Source organism: Oncorhynchus mykiss, chromosome 14, assembly GCF_057628025.1.
Source record: "Oncorhynchus mykiss isolate SJ-2025 chromosome 14, ASM5762802v1, whole genome shotgun sequence".
Taxonomy (NCBI): Eukaryota; Metazoa; Chordata; class Actinopteri; order Salmoniformes; family Salmonidae; genus Oncorhynchus; species Oncorhynchus mykiss.
Window position 1 is genome coordinate 15,012,509 of NC_143035.1, and position 22,784 is coordinate 15,035,292.

The 22,784-nt window shown below is 42.4% G+C and overlaps 1 protein-coding gene across 2 annotated transcripts in view; it reads left to right on the forward strand.

Moving 5' to 3' along the window:
* Positions 1-22,784, forward strand: part of LOC110488887 (ankyrin repeat domain-containing protein 50) — a 47,394-nt gene that overhangs the window by 14,578 nt on the left and 10,032 nt on the right. For both annotated transcript variants that reach the window (XM_021561329.3, XM_021561330.3), the window contains exon 3: positions 15,021-15,256. In XM_021561329.3, the coding sequence (XP_021417004.1) occupies positions 15,021-15,256 (236 nt within the window). The remainder of the gene's footprint in view (positions 1-15,020; positions 15,257-22,784) is intronic.

The following is a 22,784-nucleotide window of genomic DNA, read 5'->3' on the forward strand; positions in this document are numbered from 1 at the left end:
TGGGATGGGTCAGCCAGTCTATACTATTACACACATGGGATGGGTTAGCCAGTCTATACTATTATACACATGGGATGGGTTAGCCAGTCTATACTATTACATACATCGGATGAATTAGCCAGTCTATACTATTACATACATGGGATGAATTATCAGTCTATACTATTACACACATGGGATGAATTAGCCAGTCTATACTATTACATACATGGGATGAATTAGCCAGTCTATAGTATTACACCCATGGGATGGGTTAGCCAGTCTATACTATTACACCCATGGGATGGGTTAGCCAGTCTATACTATTACACACATGGGATGGGTTAGCCAGTCTATACTATTACACACATGGGATGAATTAGCCAGTCTATACTATTACACACATGGGATGGGTTTGCCAGTCTATAGTATTACATACATGGGATGGGTTAGCCAGTCTATACTATTACATACATGGCATGGGTTAGCCAGTCTATATTATTACATAGATGGGATGGGTTAGCCAGTCTATACTATTACATAGATGGGATGGGTTAGCCAGTCTATACTAATACATAGATTGGATGGGTTAGCCAGTCTGTACTATTACATAGATGGGATGGGTTAGCCAGTCTATACTATTACATACATGGGATGAATTAGCCAGTCTATACTATTACATACATGGGATGAATTAGCCAGTCTATACTATTACATACATGGGATGAATTAGCCAGTCTATACTATTACATACATGGGATGGATTAGCCAGTCTATATTATTACACACATGGGATGAATTAGCCAGTCTATACTATTACATAGATGGGATGGGTTAGCCAGTCTATACTATTACATAGATGGGATGGGTTAGCCAGTCTATACTAATACATAGATTGGATGGGTTAGCCTGTCTGTACTATTACATAGATGGGATGGGTTAGCCAGTCTATACTATTACATAGATGGGATGAATTAGCCAGTCTATACTATTACATACATGGGATGAATTAGCCAGTCTATACTATTACATACATGGGATGAATTAGCCAGTCTATACTATTACATACATGGGATGAATTAGCCAGTCTATACTATTACATACATGGGATGAATTAGCCAGTCTATACTATTACACACATGGGATGGGTTAGCCAGTCTATAGTATTACATACATGGGATGGGTTAGCCAGTCTATACTATTACATACATGGCATGGGTTAGCCAGTCTATACTATTACATAGATGGGATGGGTTAGCCAGTCTATACTATTACATAGATGGGATGGGTTAGCCAGTCTATACTAATACATAGATTGGATGGTTTAGCCAGTCTGTACTATTACATAGATGGGATGGGTTAGCCAGTCTATACTATTACATACATGGGATGAATTAGCCAGTCTATACTATTACATACATGGGATGAATTAGCCAGTCTATACTATTACATACATGGGATGAATTAGCCAGTCTATACTATTACATACATGGGATGAATTAGCCAGTCTATACTATTACATACATGGGATGAATTAGCCAGTCTATACTATTACATACATGGGATGAATTAGCCAGTCTATACTATTACATACATGTGATGGATTAGCCAGTCTATACTATTACATACATGGGATGGATTAGCCAGTCTATATTATTACACACATGGGATGAATTAGCCAGTCTATACTATTACATAGATGGGATGGGTTAGCCAGTCTATACTATTACATAGATGGGATGGGTTAGCCAGTCTATACTAATACATAGATTGGATGGGTTAGCCAGCCTGTACTATTACATAGATGGGATGGGTTAGCCAGTCTATACTATTACATACATGGGATGAATTAGCCAGTCTATGCTATTACATACATGGGATGAATTAGCCAGTCTATACTATTACATACATGGGATGAATTAGCCAGTCTATACTATTACATACATGAGATGAATTAGCCAGTCTATACTATTACATACATGGGATGAATTAGCCAGTCTATACTATTACATACATGGGATGAATTAGCCAGTCTATACTATTACATACATGGGATGGATTAGCCAGTCTATACTATTACATACATGGGATGAATTAGCCAGTCTATACTATTACATACATGGGATGGATTAGCCAGTCTATACTATTACATACATGGGATGGATTAGCCAGTCTATATTATTACACACATGGGATGAATTAGCCAGTCTATACTATTACATAGATGGGATGGGTTAGCCAGTCTATACTATTACATAGATGGGATGGGTTAGCCAGTCTATACTAATACATAGATTGGATGGGTTAGCCAGTCTGTACTATTACATAGATGGGATGGGTTAGCCAGTCTATACTATTACATACATGGGATGAATTAGCCAGTCTATACTATTACATACATGGGATGAATTAGCCAGTCTATACTATTACATACATGGGATGAATTAGCCAGTCTATACTATTACATACATGGGATGAATTAGCCAGTCTATACTATTACATACATGGGATGAATTAGCCAGTCTATACTATTACATACATGGGATGAATTAGCCAGTCTATACTATTACATACATGGGATGGATTAGCCAGTCTATACTATTACATACATGGGATGGATTAGCCAGTCTATATTATTACACACATGGGATGAATTAGCCAGTCTATACTATTACATAGATGGGATGGGTTAGCCAGTCTATACTATTACATACATGGGATGGGTTAGCCAGTCTATACTATTACATAGATGGGATGGGTTAGCCAGTCTATACTATTACATAGATGGGATGGGTTAGCAAGTCTATACTATTACATAGATGGGATGGGTTAGCTAGTCTATACTATTACATACATGGGATGAATTAGCCAGTCTATACTATTACATAGATGGGATGGGTTAGCCAGTCTATACTATTACATAGATGGGATGGGTTAGCCAGTCTATACTAATACATAGATTGGATGGGTTAGCCAGTCTGTACTATTACATAGATGGGATGGGTTAGCCAGTCTATACTATTACATACATGGGATGAATTAGCCAGTCTATACTATTACATACATGGGATGAATTAGCCAGTCTATACTATTACATACATGGGATGAATTAGCCAGTCTATACTATTACATACATGGGATGAATTAGCCAGTCTATACTATTACATACATGGGATGAATTAGCCAGTCTATACTATTACATACATGGGATGAATTAGCCAGTCTATACTATTACATACATGGGATGGATTAGCCAGTCTATACTATTACATACATGGGATGGATTAGCCAGTCTATATTATTACACACATGGGATGAATTAGCCAGTCTATACTATTACATAGATGGGATGGGTTAGCCAGTCTATACTATTACATACATGGGATGGGTTAGCCAGTCTATACTATTACATAGATGGGATGGGTTAGCCAGTCTATACTATTACATAGATGGGATGGGTTAGCCAGTCTATACAATTACATAGATGGGATGGGTTAGCCAGTCTGTACTATTACATAGATGGGATGGGTTAGCAAGTCTATACTATTACATAGATGGGATGGGTTAGCTAGTCTATACTATTACATACATGAGATGAATTAGCCAGTCTATACTATTACATAGATGGGATGGGTTAGCCAGTCTATACTATTACATACATTTGATGAATTAGCCAGTCTGTACTATTACACACATGGGATGGGTCAGCCAGTCTATACTATTACACACATGGGATGGAATGCAGTGTTGAACACACATGCCTCATGTCTGGCCATCTGGTGATGCTTATTGCACCATCTCTACATCACACACTGGGAAAGTAGGTCAAACGTTCAGTGAGGTAAATCATTTTTAAATAGTCAACAGACTCATTGATTTCCCTTGGGTTATACGCCTTTCCCAACGGAAGTTGAGGAAGTAGCCCTGTGTCAGTTAGTATAGTAATAAGGCACTATTGATGCCTGGGACTTGACTGTGAACTTTGAGATTGAAGACAGGTTAACATGGGGACATGGACAACCTGTGGAAATACAGAGGTCCATTTCTGGTCACTGTCAAAGGAATGGAGTGCTTCTCACAGACTGCATCACCAACTAGTCATGGCCCAAACAAGGGTATTTCTTCACCGCTTGAGATTTGGTTCAGACTTGGTGGACAACATACAGAATTCTTATCCAATGAAGATCACAGCCTTTTGTTTGGGGAGTAAATATGAACTCTGAAGAATTTCTTATCACCATCTCAGGTGTAAAAGTGTCGTGGATACTGTTGTACACAAATAATCTCACGGCCCCTTGGCAATCTACTAGATGTTGTCAGGTTGCAGAACGTTGGAATGTGGAAGATCTGTAGCCAAGCCAAAATCCTCCGCTTTATTTTTGCGGACTGGCATTTACAATAGGCAACGCAAGTAATGGAGGAATATAGAAAAAGTTTAGTATTCTTCCAAAATGATGGTTACCCTAATTGACTTTAGGGATATCATTTCACAGTGGGCGGAAAACTCATCTCAGGTGAACGTGTTCCAATAACTAGGATATATTCTCGATCAATAAATGAAAAAGAGTGTGTTCATTTGTTACATTTTTGTCATTTAACTGATGCTCTTATCCAGAGTGACTTACAGGAGCAATTAGGGTTAAGTGTCTTGCTCAAGGGCACGTCGACAGATTTTTCCACCAGTCTTGTGAATACCAGAGAGTTTAACCAAATTCCTCGTCAAAGTCAAACAAGCGTGTATGTTGATCGTAATCATCGGTTGTGTGTCAATGCAATAAACCTGGTTCAGACGTTGGTTGACATCTCCATCCTATGCACTGCCATCCTCTCCATTCACCATTGTGTACTTTTCTAGTCACCAGAGTAAGCTATATCTCGAATAGGATATCTTGGATAGGAACAACGGCAACATGAAAACCTGGGAGGGAGGGGATCTAACTACAATATGCTTTCCCTCTATTAATGGCCTCTACCATGTTTTGACTAGAGCACTAGCAGTGTAATTAAATGTGGCCTTGTTTGAAACTATCCAACAACAGTCTCTCTCTCCCCAACATGTATTTTTTTCCTCGGGACAAAAGAGCACACATAAATAGGTGGAATTAACTCAGTCATGTGGGCACTCTAAAAGCTGAAGGCACTGGGAAATGTGCTGAGAGGGGAGATTACTTTTTTGTTTAGGTGAGAGCTTTTGGGGTTTGTTTGTAAGTCTAATTTTCAAATGGGCGTGCAGTTGTTTGAATAACTGCCAGGCAAATCTGTGCGTGGTAGCAAAGGGAGCTTGTAGCGTGTTCATGGCTTGAATCTGAAAACCAGGTTTGAGTTTCTTGTCAGAATTCTGTCTGCGTTCTTGCCTTTATGACCCTTTTGCTTTGAAAGTTGATTGTGGCTTTTCCAAATGTTCTATATGTGCTCCAAATAAAAAACATTGTTAAATACATAGGCCTACAGCTAGCATAGCAAGCTACTGTTCCAAAGCTTTTTACATGCAAGGACTGAAGGCGATGACAAGTTTGTTGCTAGCCTTTACAAATCACATTGACAGCAATATGCTGCTTTTCGTCTACTGTAGTTGAAGCTTCAGATGTTATTAATAACATCAACATTCATAAACTCCATAAATGATGGATAGTGATCTGGATGTATTGAAACTCTGCTGACACTTATGTTCATGGTATATGATTGTCCTAACTTCACAATCCTGTGTCATGATCGTCTGATGCAATTCACCATAACATCGCTGGTATCCTGAAAAATGCATCTTTACTCTGAGCTTATTTGCATGTCACAAACAGGTGCAACTATGTATCTGCCTACCGTCGAAATACATCATTATAAAGGCACAGTTCTTGTAAAGTTGGATCAGTACCTGTACTCTGTTTTTGTACTTTGTAGTACTTATTGTACTTTGCAGTACTTATTGTACTGTTGCCTAGAAGGTTGGGGACTGCAGAGGGGTAGTCGGGGGGAAAGAAGAGGATGCTAATCGAAGATGAAAGTGCCGCGCGCCCTTCATGTGGTGCACGGCTGCGGAAGACTCACTGCAGATTAGGCCACGTTTTAAAGGATGCCGCTGTGGCGTGTCAGGCTCAGCCCCAGACAGCCAGAGAGACGGTCTCAGTGGCTGCAGCTATGACTCAGCATTCTGGAGCCAGCCCCCCTGTCCACGTCGCTTTAACTTGGCATACAGGGGCGGTGGGTATGGGAGTGGGTGTTATGACAACAAATAGCCCAAACACGTTCATCGGATCCCCTTTGTGTGTTTGCATGACGAACATATTAAATGTTAACTGAGCTGCTGGCTGCACATATTCAGATACGGGGAGGGTCGCTAAGTGATGTGAAATGAAAGCCCCGGCAGAATTTTTGTTGTGCTTTCAGAGGATGTCAATTCGGCAATGCCGTGTGGGATATGCCTACTTCTGTCTCGCGCTGACTGGAGTGAATGGGAGGGAAGGAAGTTGCATATGCTTTGTCTGGAACATGATGTTTTCTTGTGTGTCCTCATCAGGATGAAATACAGGAGACCCTCTCATTGCCCCCACAGGCTGCTTCGTCAGACATATACCATGCCGTGTGTGTACTGTGTAGCGTGTCCCAGAGTCCAATTTTAACAGAAGTATATACATAGGGGTAGGAGGTTAAGAAACTAAGATTTAAAGTGGGCTTTTTTGAACAGAAACAGATCTGGTCTCTCTCTCGTCAGCAGGAAGCAGATTGTGCAGTCAACCTTTCCACCTGTTCTTGGTTATGGTGATACTATTTATCAAAGTGAATCTGCCTCTACTATTAAAGCCCTGGATGCCGTTTTATCACTGGAGACAGTTTCATCACTCATCACTGTATTCTTTACCAAAAGATTGTCTGGACCGCTCTGAAGTCACGTAGATCACATCATTACACTCTTTTTATCTACGAAGGCCTGCTCCACAAACTTCCGACTCACCTAACATCACTGTTAAGATTTAAAATGAAAAGTGATCAAACCCGTTCACAGGGTTGATTCACTCTGGAGACTCCTTTGACGTCTAGGGAGTTAGGTAGATCCGTTGCGTGTGGAATGATATACAATGCACTTTAAAATGGAAGGAATTGGTGCCTCTAGGGCATTTCAGACGGATCTTAGGGAAGTTTTTTACTGAAGAATGTGTCTGTTTTTTTATGATTTTGTTAAGCTTTTTGTGTGTTGTTCTGTATAATAACGTCTAGTTTAGTGTGTATATGAATGTGTAGTTTCACGTGTTTATTGTATTTTGATGTGTATTGTGGTGCTATACAGGGATCATCTGGAAAAGAGACATTGGGTGTCAGCATTGACTCCCTGTCAAAATAAAGGTTTAATCAAATGTTAAAAGAAAATTGGTCTGGGAGTTGGCAGGAGGAAATTTCAGATCCCACTGACATTGTTGGCCAGTGGGCCAGTGGGCAGCCTGGCCGGGAATGCACACCTTACCACTTAGAAACGTATATCATGGCCTCCCGGGTGGCGCAGTACTGCAGCGCCAGCTGTGCCATCAGAGTCCCTGGGTTCGCGCCCAGGCTCTGTCGTAACCGGCCGCGACCGGGAGGTCCGTGGGGCGACGCACAATTGGCCTAGCATCGTCCGGGTTAGGGAGGGATTGGTCGGTAGGGATCTCCTTGCCTCATCGCGCACCAGCGACTCCTGTGGCGGGCCGGGCGCAGTGCGCGCTAGCCAAGGTTGCCAGGTGCACGGTGTAGCCTCTGACACATTGGTGCGGCTGGCTTCCGGGTTGGAGGCGCGCTGTGTTAAGAAGCAGTACGACTGGTTGGGTTGTGTATCGGAGGACGCATGACATTCAGCCTTCGTCTCTCCCGAGCCTGTACGGGAGTTGTAGCAATGAGACAAGATAGTAGCTACTAAAACAATTGGATATCATGAAATTGGGGAGAAAAAGGGGTAATTATTTTTTTTAAATAACAAAAAAAAAGAAATGTATATCATTTCAGGGGTTAGTGTAGGGAATAAACCTGTTTGTGATCAATCAACTAACCCCCACAACATTTAAATACATTTTCTGGTTATGCCAAATTGGAGGCATGTTTAGTTGTCATGTTTAGAGTCATGTTTAGTTTTTTTGTTGCTTTGTTTGAAATAGATGAATTCCAAAGAACAAAATACGTTGTTTTTGTGTAGGTTATTGAATTGTATAGGCTAACCACTCCTGTCCTTTACCTTGTATTGCATGAACTGTCTCTAGAGCACTGTTTACGACAGCTCTAGACCTCTCCCTTTTCTAGGATGTCTGCAGAAAATAGATTTTGCAACATCCATCAACTCATTACCAGATTCCCCCCTTTGTCTGTCTGTAAGCCAACTAATTAGCCGTTTTCACCTTGACTCAAGTTACTGCTAAGTTGTCGCCAACTAATTTGCCGTTTTCACCTTGAATCAAGTTACTGCTAAGTTGTAGCCACCTCGTTTGCCATTTTCACCTTGAGTCAAGTTACTGCTAAGTTGTAGTAGCCATTTATACATACATTTAGTCTTCCTTCTGGAGAAAAACGCTTTGTCTAAAAGCCCACATTCAGTAAATCCAGTCAACCAATCCATGACTCCTTGCTACTGCAGGGAGGAGGGGGGAATCCCATGGAGATATGAATTGTGGGCAGAATAGCTTAATGCCAAAAAAAAAAGATCTTGATAAACTGTGCAGTTTATCAGAAAATGTCAGAAATGGTTTTCTACTTGCAGAGACTTGTGGGTTGTGGAGATGCAGTTGTTTGAGCTTTAGAAATGTTGACATGTCTGAGATCCCCATTGCTTTATACGCTAAATGCTTTGCTGTACTTTCTTGACTCCTCTTTGACAAAATGCTAGTGTTGTTCATTCCAGCATAGTTACCAATTCACCTCTGTATACATGCAAGGTGAAAAGTCCTTCATTTGTTTATGAAGCATTCAGCTGAAGTCTCCTAGAGAGCAATAGTAATGGTGTCTTTTTGTAGGCACTAACGGAGGCTAACTCCGCCATGGCTCGTTGGCCAAAGCCTATGGGGGAAATAAATGTAGAAACTAAGGTCTGCGGTAAACACAGGCTTAGGAGATCTTATACGTGTTGTTCTATGAGATCATCTTCATTAGCTAACGTCACTTGTGAATTTTGAAGCATTTATGTAACCAAAACAAGGATCATTCATAAAGCTCATGGTAACTGACTGATATTAACTCATAGAACAACATGTATAAGATCTCCCAAGCCTGTATTTACCACATACATTATTTTCTGCATTTAAGTATTTGCTTAATGATTCCTGTTGGTTTTGTTTTGTAGTCTTTGACCAATGACAAGCTGAGAAAACAAGTACAGTACCAGTCAAAAGTTTGGAAACACCTATTCATTCAAGGGTTATTCTTTATTTTTACTATTTTCTACATTGTAAAATTACAGTAAAGACATCAAAACTATGTTATTTAAAAATATATACAGTGGGGCAAAAAAGTATTTAGTCAGCCACCAATTGTGCAAGTTCTCCCACTTAAAAATATGTTCATCATAGGTACACTTCAACTAAGACAGACAAAATGAGAAAAAAAATCCAGATAATCACATTGTAGGAAATTATGGTGGAAAATAAGTATTTGGTCACCTACAAACAAGCAAGATTTCTCGCTCTCACAGACCTGTAACTTCTTCTTTAAGAGGCTCCTCTGTCCTCCACTCGTTACCTGTATTAATGGCACCTGTTTGAACTTGTTATCAGTATAAAAGACACCTGTCCACAACCTCAAACAGTCACACTCCAAACTCCACTATGGCCAAGACCAAAGAGCTGTCAAAGGACACCAGAAACAAAATTGTAGACCTGCACCAGGCTGGGAAGACTGAATCTGCAATAGCTAAGCAGCTTGGTTTGAAGAAATCAACTGTGGGAGCAATTATTAGGAAATGGAAGACATACAAGACCACTGATAATCTCCCTCGATCTGGGGCTCCACACAAGATCTCACCCCGTGGGGTCAAAATGATCACAAGAACGGTGAGCAAAAATCACAGAACCACACAGGGGGACCTAGTGAATGACCTGCAGAGAGCTGGGACCAAAGTAACAAAGCCTACCATCAGTAACACACTACGCCGCCAGGGACTCAAATCCTGCAGTGCCAGACGTGTCCCCCTGCTTAAGCCAGTACATATCCAGGCCCGTCTGAAGTTTGCTAGAGAGCATTTGGATGATCCAGAAGAAGATTGGGAGCATGTCATATGGTCAGATGAAACCAAAATATAACTTTTTGGTAAAAACTCAACTCGTCGTGTTTGGGGGACAAAGAATGCTGAGTTGCATCCAAAGAGCACCATACTACTGTGAAGCATGGGGGTGGAAACATCATGCTTTGGGACTGTTCTTCTGCAAAGGGACCAGGACGACTGATCCGTGTAAAGGAAAGAATGAATGGGGCCATGTATCGTGAGATTTTGAGTGAAAACCTCCTTCCATCAGCAAGGGCATTGAAGATGAAACGTGGCTGGGTCTTTCAGCATGACAATGATCCCAAACACACCGCCCGGGCAACGAAGGAGTGGCTTCGTAAGAAGCATTTCAAGGTCCTGGAGTGGCCTAGCCAGTCTCCAGATCTCAACCCCATAGAACATCTTTGGAGGGATTTGAAAGTCCGTGTTGCCCAGCAACAGCTCCAAACCATCACTGCTCTAGAGGAGATCTGCAATGGGCCAAAATACCAGCAACAGTGTGTGAAAACCTTGTGAAGACTTACAGAAAATGTTTGACCTCTGTCATTGCCAACAAAGGGTATATAACAAAGTATTGAGATAAACTTTTGTTATTGACCAAATACTTATTTTCCACCATAATTTGCAAATAAATTCATAAAAAATCCTACAATGTGATTTTCTGGATTTTCTTCTTCTCATTTTGTCTGTCATAGTTGAAGTGTACCTATAATGAAAATTACAGGCCTCTCATCTTTTTAAGTGGGAGAACTTGCACAATTGGTGGCTGACTAAATACTTTTTTGCCCCACTGTATATGAACTCATCGGTCCAGAGAATGGACTTCCAGAAACCTTCAGGTTTCTCCAGGTGGTCTCTGACAAAGTTCAAATGGGCCGTTTGGTTCTTTTTTGACAGCAGAGGCTTTTTCCTAGAAACCCTCCCATGAATAGCATTTTGGTTCAGTGTTCTTATTGTTGAAGCTCAGTTACCGGAGATGCAGCAAGGGAGGTCTGCAAATCTCTAGATGTTATGTTTGGGTTGGCTTTTACCTTATTTACTATTGTTCTTGAGGCTCTTGGGGATATTTTGGAAGGGTGTCCACTTCTAGGCTGAGTTGCTGTCATTGTAAATGCTCTCCTTTTTCCATTTGTCAAAAGTGGACTGATGGAGCTCAAATCTTTTTGAGATGATTTTATAGCCTTCCCTAGACTGATGTGACCTCACTACCCTCGTCCTGATGTCCTCTGAGATATGCTTTCCTCTCGGCATGGTGTGCTTTGCATTCACCTGGATGGGTCACGCCAAACTGACCAGGTTTCTGATCTCAATTTATCAGAGTCTCGCCCCAAACTCTAATCCTAATGATCTCTCCTTTGATTGGTTCATTATTTACCCACCTGATTCTACTTACCTACTTGATTTAACCACTACATCTTGGGGTTCACTTATTTTTTCACCTACACTAATGATTTTTTTATTGAGTTTTTCTACTACATGCATGATTTCCTCTCCACCAGAGTTTCCCAAACTTGGTCCTCGGGATCCCACGGGGTGCACGTTTTTGTTTTTGACCTAGAACTACACAGCTGATTCACTAATCATCAAGCTTTGATCATTTGAATCAGCGGTGTAGTGTTAGCGCAAAAAACAAAACGTGAACCACTTGGGGTCCTGATGATCGAGTTTGGGAAACGCTGCTCTACACCAACTTGTGGTATTGGTAAATATAAACCTCTTATGTCAGATCAAAAAGACTGGTTAAAACAAAAAAACAAAAAAATATATAGCAGCGCTATATATATATATATATATATATATATATATATATATATATATATATATATATATATATATATATATTAGATCATTAGAATGCATTCAGCCAAAAGCCACAAAACACAGCTGAATGGATTTCTGCAAATATGTAAACACCACGGGAGTCCTCTTACATTTGGGAACTTTACAGTCCTATTGATTAGTCCACATTTCTTACTAACTAACCAACCTGTAACTCTAGCTGTAGCCACAGAAGAACTATATGGGGATACAAATTCAGCCACTCGTCCAACGACATGACATCCCCCAGCAGCTAACAGTATCTAGCTGAAGTTAGACGCAGTGTTTTTAGCTCGCTAATTAAATAGTTACATCAGTGGATAATGTGGCTAATAGGCTAGTTTATGACTGACTTGTGATCATTGCCCTTGCTAGTTGAATTGTATTCACATTAGTTGGTTTTCTTTCCAAAATATTGAGTCATTGGAACTTAATCCCAAATGGCTGGAGGCAGCATATAATATACCAGGCCAGCTGTGATTTACAACCTGATAGCAATATTTGTTGAACTACCAAAAAATGTATTGTGGTGAATTATGAGTCATGCATTGTACTGCATCCATCTATTCTGCAAACAATGCCCAACTCTACGCCATGGAATGCTGAGTCAAATAGAACCTCATTTTAAAACCTCATAAAGTTGGTTTTGTAGCATAAACTGGGAATTGTATATTTTGGGCTGATGTGATTGTCTGTTTGTTTCATATCTACAAAGTAGTTAAAATGCTGTCAGTTCCACTTTATGGTATAAATTAATAATATGCATTTTCCAAATTCGGGGCTGGTTGCTTTTTCTCTGTCTACCCCCCTGATGGGGCATGAGTCAACTGTTGTCATACAGTCTTTTTCTGCTAAGCTCTCCTGACTCTGCAAAGAAGCTGAGCAGGCTAAATGGACTCTCTAAAGGAAGAAATCCAGGTGCTCCCGTTCAAATGTATTCTCCTAATGAAGAGTCGTTTGTTTTGCACTGTGGCACTGTGGAATGCTAATAGCTATTGCTTTTCAATGGGGTCTCCGCAGTGAGTCGTTGACTCACCTGCAGCTCTACTCCATTAATAGAATGGTGTCATGGCCGGACATGTACAGTATATTGGACTTGAGCCAGTCTCCCTGCGCCATTGCATGACGGGGGAAATTTCAGGCTCAGCGCCCACTCCATAAAAGCGACTCAGTAGATTTGTAAGACGCGGGCACGGTGCCCAGTGCTGACTGTCGGCCCAGACATCTTCACTAAACATCACAGTGAAACCCACTTTGCACAATGTGGCCGGGCCGTGGAAGATGGGGACCGCAGCGTAACAGATGGCGGGTGCATTAGGCTCGTTTTACGTTCTCTTTCTTTCCAAAATGATAATGGGCCTCAGCTATTGGCATATTTTGAGGATGGAATACAAAAGCCCCAAATAGTTGGTGTTAAGGTCTGAGGGACAGGATGCGTCACAAATACACTCATCATAGGCTGAAGTACTTAGGAAGGTAGTCTGGCACCCATCCCATTGTTGTGTTCATTTCAGGCCCCTGTCCCCTTCCTGCAGGAAAGTCAGTTGTCAACAGTTCTGAAAGCAGTTGATTTTTAGAGAAAGAATGGCTCTTTGTCTCGTAACAAGGCCTGCATTGCTGTCGCTGTGAATTTGTTCGTCTCTGCAGTAGTTTGGAGCACACAAACTCTGCAGATGGACATTCCTCTTGGCTGGTTTCCCTGCCTGTACTGCAGATTCGATGTGGGGCTGCAGTCGTCAGAAAGAGCGATCAGCCATTTTTCTCTGAGATGGTGCGATGTAATGATGGAGCTTGAAGGTTGATGACTGCGCATTACCCTCCCTTTCTTGCACTTGAGAAAATGAGCTGCTGGAAAATAGAGGATTGGAGGGCAGGTTTGGCTGAGAAAGTGTTTGCTGAGCCGTTGGAATTGCATTCTGACTTAAAGTAACATTTAAAACACTCTAATTTGGGGATCAGCGAGGGCATGCATAACTAAGGGCTGTTTTAGCGGTGGTGGGAATTTACAACAGCAAAATAACAGTTTCAACACAGGAATCAGGTTGGGGTAGCAGCTCTGTACACAGGCACTAAAGTCTTGCCAGCACAAACATGTGGTTGGAAAATAACGGGAACAAATAGAGGGCTGACATCATGGCATTTATGCACGCAGTCATACTAGGCATTATCATTCCAGCAAATGGGATCTTCACTTTTCCCTTTGGCTTGCACGCTTATGTTATGTCGATACAGCCTTTAAACCCTTTGGGTTTGTGAGTATAGCTGAGTGTTGGTTGTTTAATGCTGTACATTATTCACAGTGCATCCAGGCTGTTTTAATGGGTGTGTGTGTGTGTAGGCTCAAACACTGACAGGGATTTTTAACGACTCTCAAATTATTTCCCTGACTATTTCAGACAGTTGTCGTCCATGTAAGCATGGATTGTCTTCATTTGAATCATGTGGACCTGCTCGGTCTGTTTTCAATTGAAATTCAGTTATTTTCTCTCACATTTTCTCTCAGCAGACGGCTAATAAACAATCTAGAGGATTGAGTCTATATGCAGTGTTGTACAGTCTATATGCAGTGTAATACAGTCTATATGCAGTGTTGTACAGTCTATATGCAGTGTAATACAGTCTATATGCAGTGTTGTACAGTCTATATGCAGTGTAATACAGTCTATATGCAGTGTTATACAGTCTAAATGCAGTGTTATACAGTCTATATGCAGTGTTATACAGTCTATATGCAGTGATGTCTGTACTGCAGATTTAAATTCCCTAAAGGGGTTTCAGTTTTAGAGATTGCGTTTGCACTGTGAAGGCAGGTCAAGGGCCTGAAAGTTAAACTGTTGATTGAGAGAAAGTTTCTAAGACACAATCAAACGTTTGATACAGACTGACATTAAATCAATTTTTGATGTAGGTGGACTTTCATCCTCACCTCTCCTCAACAGTATCAACTTGCTGTGGGAAGCGTTAGGTGCACAGAGAGATTTCTAAATCTTTCCTCTTCTATTTTGCTCTACAGGTGTGTTCTCCTCCCACTCTTGAGCGCCAAGCCGCCTCAGCAGGCCCTCTTCCTCCTGGTAGACTCTATTGACGAAGGCTGTCAGCTGGGTGAGGGGGAACAGAGGTCTTCAGGTTCAGGCACCCCCAGAACCATCGCTGAGCTTCTGGCCAGCCACCATGAGTTCTTCCCACCCTGGCTCCTCCTCATCTGCTCAGCACGCCGACAGAACAGGGCCATCACCAAACTGTTCACAGGTCTGAGTAAATTTGTTTGGGTACCTTTCGGGTCGGGTGATAGGGTTCTCATCAGGTTTTGAAAGACTTTGTTTTTCATTTATTTTGGGATCCATATGGTGAGGCTTATATACAGCAGTTGATATATGTTGTTTCGTATATTCACCAAATGGAAAAATGTATCGCAGAACACATTTTAGTTCCCTTTAGACAACACACATGGCCACACAAACAAACAATTAACGGGAATGTGGCATCTTGTACTGACACTAGTCTGCCACTTGTGGCTCCTTGAAGAATAAAACTTCCTCTTAACTGCTTTTGTTTGCATTCATTAAGCATATGTTTCTCAAGAGATATATGGATTTCCTTTGGGTTTTCTGTAAGGTAATCATAGTAAAAGTCTTTTCAGTTATATTTAAACTCTTACTGAGCAGGTTATGCCATTTTCTTCTGGAGTACAGATTATTCTACTCCGTGTCGTGATAAATGTCAGCCTTTCGGCAACTATTAAACAAAGCACATGTCATGCTGTGCTTCCAGCCACGTCGGCTCAGCGAATGCTAATTCCGTATAGATTTTAACATCGTGAAATGCTAAAAAGATTAGGTCCTGCCACAGAACGCTTAAATATCACGGTGTCTTGCGAAAACGACTACTGCTCTCTGTGCCATGACAAGCCGAACTAGCGGCCATTATCGAGCTGTCAGAATAACAGCCCACTATTGGGTGATGAGCAGAGAGGCTGGCGTAACATTAATCGAACCAGTAAGAGAGTGTGGGTGTAATACCCGCCGCAGAGCCTGCACTGTTGTGTCCCCTTCAGCTCTCCAAACACAATATGTGGGAGATTCAGATGCCCTCCTGTTGCTGCTTGAAACATCATGTAAAACCCCATTTAAAACAGCCCTGTTTATTCTGTGCTCTATTCAGAAAGTGGTTGCCAAATGCAATTAAGGTTTCTTGCTGAATAGAATTCCTATGCTATGCTAGTTTAGGTATTACTGGCTGTGGGCAGGGTTAACGCAGGGAAGCTGGCAGTTTTGAACAAGACGATGTACCGATTCATATTCTGCCACATAACTGCAAATGTTAATAAGATGGGCAAACAACTCAAGAAATGTCTAGAGAGATTCAATCATATTTACATGCGCTGTATGAAAACACATTTTTTTTCCAGAGCACAGTCAAGGACTTTTGGAATCGTGAAAGGATAGGCTTCTGGAAGCCTGCCCGAAGCTCTTCTGTGGCACTGTTTTGTTTTGTACGTCGATAACATGAGCAGGAATTTGAGAGAGGATTCTTAAATCAATATTTTGACCCTTGTGTGGACCAGCCATGCCAATTCCGATGGACATAAAATAGATATGAAATTGAAATGTAAGCGTTGCATCGAGATAATTAAACGTAATAGTTGCTGGAAGGTCTGCAGAGGCATTCAGTTCCCATTACACCAGTGACCTGGAACCCCTGCCTAACAGTATTGATCTAACCGAACATAGCGGCCGATGAATCATAGCTCTGTCATGTCTCCTTTCCGTACTGTCCTTAGCCAACAGAACACACAGATGCATTGCACACATTGACGTGAGTGGAAGGCTTTGTCTGATTTGCGTACTATTTTAAACGTTTCGGTTATTCCATTCATCATGAGCGGAAAGGTATCAGACATTTGTGATTGCCCCCAACCGTAGATCCGTTTTTGTGGATTTCATGAGACATCAATTGTTGGGGATGGAATTACTGCTGGTATATGCCACCAATGTAAATCCCTGATGATAATCCTCATCAGGAAGCATTATCAGGAAGTTGCTTCCTGATAATTAATAGTGATATTAATGATTACTGGTATTTTTATTTACAGTTGTTTTGATATGGTTTTATTGAGAGGAAGATTCACCATGGGAGCAATACGATAAACAACAGTTATCTCTTGTGTTTTCTCTTTGACTCCCGCCCTCTCCATCCCTTTAGTTGTCACTATGATAAGGGCCAAGCCCATGTCATAGCCTACTGTCACTTTAAACGCCCGACGGAATAATTAAAACAGCGAGATACGTTTTACCTGTCTGTTGCAGAGGGAAAATGAACATGTCAAACATGTGTTTTGAAATGCTGCTAGCTGTTGTATCAGTCACAGGATCAAAAGTCTACACACCCGATAAAGTGGCTTGTGCTTCTGAGTAATAGGTTTAGCATTCACAGAAAGCAAAACTCGAAGAGTTTCATGACGTGGTCAAGCCATTCATTTTGGTTTAGTCTGTGTTCATTGTTCTGTGTTTTCCACACCATCAGCAACCGTTCAGCTCTGCAGCCTCCCACACACATGCACGCTTACTTGATCGTCCATTAGACACACCCACTTATTTTAACCGCTGTGCGAATACTCACAATTCCCGTAGAGCTTGATGAAAATAGACCACAAGACTTAGAGTATCAAATTGAGTCCAAGCGTACACTAAAAATAGTCCTCTGTATTGTTTACGAGGCCAGTTTGTGTTGGCAGAGTACTGCCAGAGTGCAGCGTCACGCTCTCTGTAAAGCGACCGCATGCTCCTATTGAAAATAGCACTTTTGTCCTGAGCGGAGGAGGTGTTTGTAGCCCAATACACACTGTTTTGTGGTTGTGGGAACTTTGTGGTCACATGAATATAGTGAAGATTGAGTTTGGAGAATGACTTTTGACCAAAAGGTCATTGGGTAGGCCACCATTCAGCTCTCTCTCTCTCTCTCTCTCTCTCAGATTTGTCTTGAAGGTTAACATGATCAGGATTTAAGCTGAAAGAGCTTCTTTCCGGAATGTCTGATTACCTTACTATGTTTGCCGTGCACTCTTTGTAAACAGCGGACAGTGAAACATTGTAGTCTTGACTGAAAACGACTGACTAATCATGTGAAAACTCATTCGGAATGCATGATGAAGCCCTGTCTTGTTTCCCTGTCAGAGTACAGTAGAACTGTAGTGATGGATACCATCTGTCCAATAAAGTTTTTTGGCCATGTATAGCAACAGGATTTTAAGACGGGCATATTTCAGTTTTTCACCCAGGAATGGTGGCTGGAAGCCTAAACCCTTCCAGGGGACATTCTTCTGCCCTCCATAGGGAAATAATGGTTCACTTGTTCATTACTTTATCGAGACAACATTTATGCATTGGGCTATTGAGCACAAATCACTCCTATAACTAATGTCTACCACATACATACCTGTTACTCCCCCCATGCTTGTGTGTCACCATTTATGCTGCGTCCGTTCTCTGAAACGGTGGTTTTATCAGCAGCTTTTGTTTCCTTCTCACGTCTCTTCAGAGAGAGACTGTAGTCCACCCTAGTGAGGAGCTGTAGTCCACACTAGTGAGGAGCTGTAGTCCACCCTAGTGAGGAGCTGTTGTCCACCCTAGTGAGGAGCTGTTGTCCACCCTAGTGAGGAGCTGTTGTCCACCCTAGTGAGGAGCTGTAGTCCACCCTAGTGAGGAACTGTAGTCCACACTAGTGAGGAGCTGTAGTCCACACTAGTGAGGAGCTGTAGTCCACACTAGTGAGGAGCTGTAGTCCACCCTAGTGAGGAGCTGTTGTCCACCCTAGTGAGGAGCTGTTGTCCACCCTAGTGAGGAGCTGTAGTCCACCCTAGTGAGGAGCTGTAGTCCACCCTAGTGAGGAGCTGTAGTCCACACTAGTGAGGAGCTGTAGTCCACCCTAGTGAGGAGCTGTAGTCCACCCTAGTGAGGAGCTGTTGTCCACCCTAGTGAGGAGCTGTTGTCCACCCTAGTGAGGAGCTGTTGTCCACCCTAGTGAGGAGCTGTAGTCCACCCTAGTGAGGAGCTGTAGTCCACCCTAGTGAGGAGCTGTAGTCCACCCTAGTGAGGAGCTGTAGTCCACCCTAGTGAGGAGCTGTTGTCCACCCTAGTGAGGAGCTGTAGTCCACCCTAGTGAGGAGCTGTAGTCCACCCTAGTGAGGAGCTGTAGTCCACCCTAGTGAGGAGCTGCAGTCCACCCTAGTGAGGAGCTGTAGTCCACCCTAGTGAGGAGCTGTGCCTTCTCTGCTCCGGCTGTGAATGGACCATTCTTTGCACCAAAGCCAGGTGACAGGCCTGATTTACCACCACTGACCAGAAATGAAATAGCAGGCCTCTCCTGCCCCCACCATAGCTCTCAGACCAGCCCTTGTCTGCAGACCCAAGCTTGGTTACGAGGGGCCGCAGAGCATAGGGCCCCTCCGAAAGAAAGTCAAAGCACTCAAACGTCTCCATCCTGGGAGTTGTTTTCTTCATTTTGGTGCAAATGGAGAGGCCTCACTATATTCTGGCCAGCTGACAACACAAATATCGCTGTAAAGCATCGATGACTGTTTATTTATTCTACACCAAGAGTGGAATGCTCCCCAAAGAGGGATGAAGATGGTGTTTGGATGGCCTATCATTGACCAGCAGGCTCCACTGTCATGACATATTGTCATAGATGTAGGAAGCGTGGACGTAGTACGGGTGACGTAAAATCATTAGAAATGGGAGGGATGTCAGTGGAAGTGACCATTCAAATAACTTTGTGCTAGATATGTGGATCACTTATTTGTCAGGAAGGTATTGCTTACAGAATGCACAGCCTCAACGGACTAAAATATCCTTAAAATGATAGTATTTGGTTGTTCTATGGTTATTTCGATATGTTTGTTTTGGTTGCACAGTCTAATACCTTTGAGGCAATCTAATTGTTAACCATAAGTTAGATATAGGTTATATTTATCTACTACTAACGTCATAGTTGCCGTTAACTTCATAGTTGCTGAGTTGGTGTTTACAGAGTGTGCATCAGGTTTGTAGTCCTGTATGCTGGTTAGTCTCTGGGTCTGCGTGTTGAGCGCTACTTGGCTGTGCTGAAGACAACCCTAATCCCCCCCGAATGCTGTATTTACCACGAGCAGTCTGACAGCCAAGCAAATTACAGGTCTTCTGTGTCTGTGTATCTATGAGACCTTTGGTGCTGCACCGCAGAAACATGACTCAAGACATGGTTAAAGAACTCTGTCTCTTTGCCTTCTAGGTGATGGCCTTTTGGAATGCAGCATGGCCCTGCCAACAATCCCCGGTTTCATAGAACAAGATTAGTATTCTCTTTAGGTTTCTGTATAGGCATGTTGGTTCTCGTTTCGATACAGAGATCTTTAATTAGGTCTTAATTTGATTTGAGGAAAATAAATGCCCTATAATTTCTGGCAAGCCAACGGTTCGCCTTGCAACGGGGGGTAAAGCGTGCTAAAGACAGGGTGGTATGCCAGACTGACTCCGACTCTCGTGCCAAGAATAACTTTGCAAGTACCTGGGTTTTACGGCGAGCTCTGTGAACATTCCATGGGCTGAGCGTTAAATCTGGTGCGTGGACGTGCTGAACAAAATGGTTCCAGACTCCCTGCTGCACACCGATAGCAGACAGAGGTTGATTTGAATTGACGGCAAAAACAACACGATTGGCATCCAAGACGGGACACGTTACTCTGTGCCGAAAATCTGTGCCGAAAATCATAAAGAGTGGGTCAAAAAGGGTGGAAGATAGCCCGGCGGTTAAGAGAATTGGGCCAGTAACCGAAAGGTCGCTGGTGCAAATCCCCGAGCCGGCTGGGTGAAAAATCTGTTTATATGTGCCCTTGAGCAAAGCACTTAACCGTTAAATTGCTCCTGTAAGTCACTCTAGGCAAGAGAGTCTGCGCTAATGACAATAAATGTAAAAAATATTGATTAATTAGGTCAGTAAGAGTGGAACCATGGCAAGATGCAACCAAAACAATACTGTTCTTTTTAGTAACTATTTTTTACTGGTTAGGTCATGTGGTCAGGATAAATGGCTGGCCCTAGTTGTGAAACATAGTATCACCATCAGTTTAATGCAGGCTTTCAAAATGTCATCTGGAGGAAAAGGCTAGTCATTGGTGCAGCTGCATGCAAAAAGGAGGCTTCATGTCAAACCAGCTGTAGATATAGTGACCCGTTGTGGGTCAAAGACTGAGCTGAGCATAGCCACCCAGGTGCGCTGCCTTATGAATTCATCTCATACTGTAGTATCTCTGGAATACAACACATCGTTTCATTGGCTGGATATTTCCCCTAATCAGTCTGCAGGCTCTGCAGTGTTTCACATAAATCATCTTTGATAGATGTATTCCTGCAGCGTGTGATGCGTTTTCATGCAGGTGGCTTGATGGGACCATTAGATTGTAGACTGTAATACTAGGCTGTACTAAATGGCCCGAAGTGTATACCTTTCAGTGTTCCCCAGTCCACTCAGTTACCACAACAGGTCTAACTGGATGGTCTCCTCTCCCGTTTTGAAATTCAGGAGAGGACACGTTCGGACAAGACCCATTCAAGCTTGTGCCGCCAGGATTACTCTCTGCAAATGAATTGTTTGAATGTTTATGTAGTTGTTTCCAGTGGCACAGAAATCATTGACATAGTTATGTTTCTCCCAACAAATAAACTTGAGTACAGTTACAGTTTTCATTTCTTACTTATTTTAAATGAATACCAACTTCCATCTACATTTCATTTCTCAATAACAAATAGACTATGGCATCTTTTCCGCAGTTCACTAACATTTATCTAATGTAATCAGTGTTCGAGCGTGCAGCAGACATTTTTCAAAATGAAAAGGCAACTGAAGCTTTTAAGACTTATTTTTCTACAGACGGTTTGAGCAGAGTCTCGTCCCACATACTTGTGTTTGGGAGGCTGCTGTTTTCGGTGTTGGAGCCAAGACCTCTGCAGCTGTTGGACAGGCGTTTGTCGAGTTGGGGGGGTGGGGGGGGTTACGGCAGGCTAGAGCAGAGGAGCTAGGGTTTCTGTTTACCTTTTGGATCTTATGACTTAATATGGTGGTTCGCGAAGAATGTGACAAATTTGAGATGCTGTCGGTCAGAACCAGGTCCATGGGTCAGAACCTGTAACCACCCCCCACTCCATACACACACACCCTACCTCATTTGTCATCTGACAACGGTTCCTCATTTTGTATTGGACTGTGTCGCTCGTGGCTACTATCCAGTTCCGTAACGAGCAGCAGCTGGCTCAGAGGCCTGTACTCGGCGCTGCATCCCTGGCCTGATGAATGCGTCAGTTGTTGGTTGGTTAGCTGTCCATCTCTGTTCAGACCCCTGCCATCCATGCTCGTACTGTTGCAGCCCCCCAGTTACAATTGACTGTGGTCCAGTTGACTTGGAAAAGTTTCAAGGTCTTGGCATCATGTCCTTGCCTGCAGTTAAAAGAAAACACGCTTCTTGAAAGGCCTGTGCAACATGAGTCATGCAGACCTCTGATAGCAGTTAATTGTGTAGCTAGTGACTACATCTGCTACTGCGATGAGCCGAAGTTGTTGCCTCAACTTTCTCTTGTATTCATCTGTGCCACACAAGGAGAACAATGTTATTGCCACGACTGCACAGCAGAGTTTCAGGCCATATGAAGTGATGTCTGTGATGACTCAAGTGGGAATTGTAGGTCAGATTCCTCCATTTATAGTCATTTAATGAAAAGACCTCTGGTGTGTTCAGACAGGGGGC